This window comes from Procambarus clarkii, chromosome 18 (assembly GCF_040958095.1).
Source record: "Procambarus clarkii isolate CNS0578487 chromosome 18, FALCON_Pclarkii_2.0, whole genome shotgun sequence".
Lineage (NCBI taxonomy): Eukaryota > Metazoa > Arthropoda > Malacostraca > Decapoda > Cambaridae > Procambarus > Procambarus clarkii.
Genome location: NC_091167.1, coordinates 50182894 through 50189339, shown reverse-complemented (window position 1 = coordinate 50189339; position 6446 = coordinate 50182894). Strand labels below are relative to the sequence as shown.

Sequence of the window (6446 nt, the reverse complement as noted above, 5' to 3'; positions counted from 1 at the left end):
TTAAGCTTAATAAAAAAGTGTTTATTAGGACTGAATATGATTATAATCACCAAGAAGTATAGCTTGACTCCGTTGTTACTGTTAAATAAAATCCGAAGTAGAACCAGGCTATTATCACAACACAGAGGGAGGCAGGCGTCACAACACATAATCTTAACAAAGTACACGTTGTAGAGGTGGCTCCTTACGACCCGGCAAAACTCGTTAAGACACCCAGATAACGTGTCAGCAGCGAGTAGTAACCACAACAACCTCTACAACCACAGCAATACACCATGATACATCTTACCAAGTATTTAATGAATAATAATTTGGTCATTTTATGTCATAAATAGGTTAGGCGGTCATATTGTGGGATTTATATCCCAACCAAGTACATACTCAGCATTTTACACCCCTCTTATTCCATGTCACATTGGTACTTAATATGTTAATGTACAAAACTAATTTTAAACATTCCGCAGGAATGAGTGATGTGAAGTTACCTTGGGTTACAGCTGGCTCCCAACATAATTATAGAAATTTGTTACCCTGCTGTACATCAAGCCTTGCAGGTCTCCTGATAGCCGCCATTACGTGGCACTCTGAGGCACAGGGCCACACCCTAATCTGAAGTAGAAGAATATTATCCAGCCTAATTGGGCCATTACAACCACTCAGCTAAGGCTTATTTATTTTATACTGTAGATAGATTAACTATAAGTATAATTTCTGTAGATTAGACCATTATATGTGGTATGATTTACAATTTATATATTAAAGACTAGGTAAACAATTTGTGGTTTATGAAGGATCCACTTCAAAGTGGTTTAAGCCACAAATTGTCCTTCTCCCCCCCCCTCAACTGTGTGTGATAAGTTCTAGCAGCTAAATCAGAATATACAGTTCACTAACTAAGAACTAACTCGGAAGAAAAATAATATAATATTAAAGTCAATTAAAAGATAAAATAAAGTAAATATTTAATATTCATAAAAGAAAAAGAATAAAACCTGCTAGGATTTTCCTCCCACAAATGTAACACAGTAGAGTCAGTATTACTGGTAAAATTATTTTAAGTAGATGAGTGTTATTCTAATGTGAACCAACCTGACTGAGAGGCAGAATGCCTCTCTATCACTTTTTAGTTTATTGATATTTTCTACTCACACAAGCTCTTACTTGTTCTTCTTTCTCCTCCAGAGATCATGTAGAGTAATGTAAAGTGCTTGAGGCAGAGTGAAGAAAACTCGGGAGAAAGAAATTATCCGAATATCAAGTTAAACTTATTAAAGATATTTAGTCATCTGTGGTTATTCTATATGCTTTTGATGTTTAGTTTTGAATAGTAAGTGTTTAAACTTTTATGCGGGGCCGTCTATGGCTGACTCCGTTAGCCACACATACAGGCATGCATGTTTATACATGCCGTAACAAAGAGAGTTGTTCTTAGCAATTTAAGACATTCCTGGCTTGAAGTAAGGTTTACACCCACGTGCCCCACTTACAAGTGCGGTCACAGATGTAAGTTAGTAACTCAGGCTGATAACATTTGTTGATGGTAATTAAGAAAATAACATAATTCACACTGTATTCGGAGAGTATAAATCTAGCATTACGACGATGAAATAGCCAATTATATTTTTATGATCCGGTGAGGGAGCCTGTCGGCCGAGCGGACAGCACGCTGGACTTGTGATCCTGTGGTTCTGGGTTCGATCCCAGGCGCCGGCGAGAAACAATAGGCAGAGTTTCTTTCACCCTATGCCCCTGTTACCTAGCAGTAAAATAGGTACCTGGGACTATAAATAGGTAGCCCGTGACAGTCAGCTGTCACGGGCTGCTTCCTGGGGGTGGAGGCCTGGTCGAAGACCGGGCCGCGGGGACACTAAAAGCCCCGAAATCATCTCAAGATAACCTCAAGATGATATTTTAATAGAAAGTGTCAGAGAGGCAGATCAGTACGATAACCTCCCACACACCTACCAACAAAAAAGAAAATTACCGCCACCACTACCACGTCGTCCAGTGAAGCACTATCACCCATCACAACTGCAAAAACAGCATTACTATCACAACTACCGCCATAGCACTTACCACAGAAGCACTACCTTCTCCGCCCCACAATCTATATATATAAGATCCCCCCCCCTTACACCTACAACAGCAGCCTTACCAACACTACCAACAACACACGTACCACAGCCACGGCGGTAGAGGCGAGCATCTGATCAGTAGACAGGACTGCGAAGTAGGCGACGTTGGTGAAGACGTAGATCACCATGACGCTGGAGACGGAGATGGCCACGGCCCTCGGCATGTTCCTGTTACAGTCAGATCAAAAGTTCACTAGTGACAGAGTGTGTTCCACCGCGCGCGCGCGCTTGTGTGTATTCACCTAGTTATGCTTGCAGTGGTTGAGCTCTAGCTCTTTGGTCCCACCTCTCAACTGTAAATCAACTGGTGTACGGATTCCTGATCGTAATGAAGTCTATCATATCTACATTTGAAACTGTGAATAAAGTCTGCCACCACCACATCACTGCCTAATGCATTCCATCTGTTAACTACTTTGACACTGAAAAAATTCTTTCTAACGCCTGTGTGGCTCATCTGGGTATTAAGTTTCCACCTGTGTCCCTGTGTTCGTGTTCCACCCGTGCTGAAGAGAGTGTCTTTGTCCACTCTGCCAATTCCCGTAGAGAATTTTGTAGGTGGTTATCATGTCTCCCCTTACTCTTCTGTTTTCCAGGGATGTGAGGTTCAACTCCTTTAACCTTTCCTCGTTGCTCTTTCCTCTCAGTTCCGGGACGAGCCTGGTGGCATACCGCTGAATCTTCTCTAACTTTGTCCTGTGTTTAACTAGTTATAGACTCCAGGCTGGAACGGCATACTCCAGGATTGATCTGACAAAAGTGGTATACAGGGTCTTGAACGATTCCTTACACAAGTTTCTAAAAGCAGTTCTTATGTAGGCCAAGCTAGCTTATGCCGCTGATTATATTCTTTTGATGTGGGCCTCTGGGGACAGGTTTGGTGTGATGTCAACCCCCAGATCTTTCTCTCTATTTGACTCTTCCAGGATTTCACCTCCCAGATGGTACCTTGGGTTCAGCCTCCTGCTCCCTTCGCCTAATTTCATTACTTTACACTTTCCTGAGTTGAACTTTAGCAGCTATTTTCTAGACCATTCCCCCAGTTTGTCCAGGTCATCCTGTTGGCTCTGTCTATCTTCATCTGTCTTGATTCTTCTCATAATTTTTGCATCATAAGCAAACATTGAGAGGAATGAGTCTATACCCTCCGGAAGATCGTTTACACATATTAGAAACTGGATGAGTCCAAGTACTGAGCACTGTGGGACTCCGCTAGTAACATCTCGCCACTCTGATGTCTCCCCCCTCACAGTTACTCGCTGTTTACTGTTGCTTAAGTATTCCCTTATCCACTAGAGCACCTTCCCTTTTACTCCTGCCCGTTGCCCAACTTTTTTAACAGTCTTTGATGGGGTACTGTGTCAAAGGTTTTCTGGCAGTCCAGGAAAATGCAGTCTGCCCCTCCTTCTCTTTCCTGCCTAATTTTTGTTACCTGGTCATAGAATTCTATTAAACCTGTGAGGCACGATTTACCATCTCTGAACCAATGTTGGTGGTGTGTTACAAAGCTATTTCCCTCCAGATGCTCTACGAGCCTTTTCCTCACGATGTTCTCCATCATCTTGCATGGTATATTAGTTAGGGAAACTGGCCTGTAGTTCAGTGCCTCTTGCCTGTCACTCTTTTTGTATTTTGGGACTACGTTAGTTGTCTTCCGACTTTCTGGTAGGTCTTCTGTTTCCAGTGACCTGCTATACACCATAGAGAGTTTCACACTTAGTGCTTCTGCACCTTCCTTTAGTATCGATGGTGAGATTCTGTCAGGCCCAACAGCCTTTGTCACATTCAGCTCCAACACACACCTTTTGACCTTATCACTGGCGAGGTCAAATTCCTCCAAGGTTGCTTTGTTTGCCTCCTCCTCATTTAGTGCAGGGGCTTCTCCTTGTTCTATTATGAAGACGTCCTGAAATCTTTTGTTGAGTTCTTCACACACATCCTTGTCATTCTCTATGTATTTGTTCTCTGTGTATCTGTTCTCCTCTTTTCTCAGTTTCATCATTTGTTCCTTCACAGCTGTTTTCCCCCTGATGTGGCTGTGGAGCAGCTTTGTTTGGGTCTTTGCTTTACTAGCGATGTCATTTTCATACTATATCTCTGCTTCCCTCATCTTTCTTAATATAATAATTAGCTTTGGGTATAAGTTAAAAATACGAAAATGTATCTCGAGAGTCTAAGCTTGGTACTAGTTTTCACACCCGTGTGTTACATTACGGCCCCACTAAATAGACCCTCACCCCCCCACCTCGCCCACCATAACACGCCAAAGTAAACACATACACACACACACACACGCATCCACAAACCAGCCTACCGCCAACCTCACCCCTCATCCCTGGGACTGACCCTCCGTCCCCCAACCTCCTGATTGCCCTCATTCCTCTCTCTCCCTTACTCTCCTCTCCTCACCCTCTCTTTCTATCCCCCTCACTCTGCCTCTATTTTCCTCTCAATCACACTCTCCTTCTCTCTCTCACTCCCTCCCTCGCTCTCCCTCTCTCCCTCATTCTCTCCCTCACTCTCTCTCTCTCCCTCACTCCCTCTCCCTCATGCCATCCCTCCACCGGTCAACCCCACCCCACACCAAGCCACCCCCCTCTCACAATACACACACACACACACACATGGTGATGGACTATGTCACCCAAAAATGTCAGGAGGCTGTAAGCAGGTTTGTCCCAGCCCGACAGGAAAAAACAGAGAAGCAAAGGAAGAATCCGTGGTTTAATAATGAATGTATGAAAGCAAAGGAGCAGAACAAAAGGGCATGGAGGAACTTCCGTAATAACAGAACACCAGAAAGTAGAGAGAGATACCAGAGAACCAGGAACGAGTATGTCAGTGTGAGAAGAGCAGCTGAGAAAAAGTATGAAAATGATATAGCTAATAAAGCCAAGACCGAACCAAAGCTACTACACAGTCACATCAGGAGGAAGACAACAGTGAAGGAACAGGTGATGAAACTTAGGGTGGGCGAGGACAGGTACACAGAGAATGACAAAGAGGTGTGTGAAGAACTCAACAAAAGGGTCCAGGAGGTCTTTACAATAGAACAGGGAGATGTCGCGGCGCTAGAAGAGGTGGTAGCAAACCAGGTGACCTTGGATAGGTTCGAAATTACAAGAGATGAGGTCAAGAAGCACCTATTGGAGCTGGATGTGAGAAAAGCTGTTGGGCCGGATGGAATTTCGCCATGGGTATTGAAAGAGTGTGCAGGAGCACTTTGCCTACCACTCTCCATAGTGTATAGTAGGTCACTGGAAACGGGGGACCTACAAAAATATGGAAGACTGCTAATGTAGTACCAATATACAAAAAGGGTGACAGACAAGAGGCACTGAACTACAGGCCAGTGTCCTTAACTTGTATACCATGCAAGGTGATGGAGAAGATTGTGAGAAAAAACCTAGTAACACATCTGGAGAGAAGAGACTTCGTGACAACCCATCAACATGGGTTCAGGGAGGGTAAATCTTGCCTTACAGGATTGATAGAATTCTACGATCAGGTGATAAAGATTAAACAAGAAAGAGAAGGGTGGGCGGACTGCATTTTTTTGGACTGTCGGAAAGCCTTTGACACAGTACCCCATAAAAGGTTGATGCATAAGCTAGAGAAACAGGCAGGAGTAACTGGTAGGGCGCTCCAGTGGATAAGGGAGTACCCAAACAATAGGAAGCAGAGAGTTACAGTGAGGGGTGAGACCTCAGACTGGCGTGAAGTCACCAGTGGAGTCCCACAGGGCTCTGTACTTGGACCTATCCTGTTTCTGATATACGTAAATGATCTCCCAGAGGGTATAGACTCATTCCTCTCAATGTTTGCTGACGACGCCAAAATTATGAGAAGGATTAAGACAGAGGAGGACAGCTTGACGCTTCAAGAAGACCTGGACAAGCTGCAGGAATGGTCGAACAAATGGCTGTTAGAGTTTAATCCAAGCAAATGTAATGTAATGAAGATAGGGGTAGGAAGCAGGAGACCAGATACAAGGTATCACTTGGGAGATGAAATACTTCAAGAGTCCGAGAGAGAGAAAGACCTGGGGGTTGATATCACGCCAGACCTGTCCCCTGATGCTCATATCAAGAGGATAACAGCAGCAGCATATGCCAGGTTGGCTAACATAAGAACGGCCTGTAGAAACTTGTGTAAGGAATCTTTCAGAACATTATATACCACATATGTCAGACCAATCCTGGAGTATGCGGCACCAGCATGGAGTCCATATCTAGTCAAGCATAAGACTAAAATGGAAAAGGTTCAAAGGTTTGCCACCAGACTAGTACCCGAGCTGAGAGGTATGAGCTA

The 6446-nt window shown here is 44.0% G+C and overlaps 1 protein-coding gene across 1 annotated transcript in view; it reads right to left on the bottom strand.

Moving 5' to 3' along the window:
- Window positions 1-6446, bottom strand: part of LOC123750965 (Y+L amino acid transporter 2-like) — a 125258-nt gene that overhangs the window by 59822 nt on the left and 58990 nt on the right. The window contains exon 5 of the mRNA XM_069326593.1: window positions 2180-2303. Within this exon, the coding sequence (XP_069182694.1) occupies window positions 2180-2303 (124 nt within the window). The remainder of the gene's footprint in view (window positions 1-2179; window positions 2304-6446) is intronic.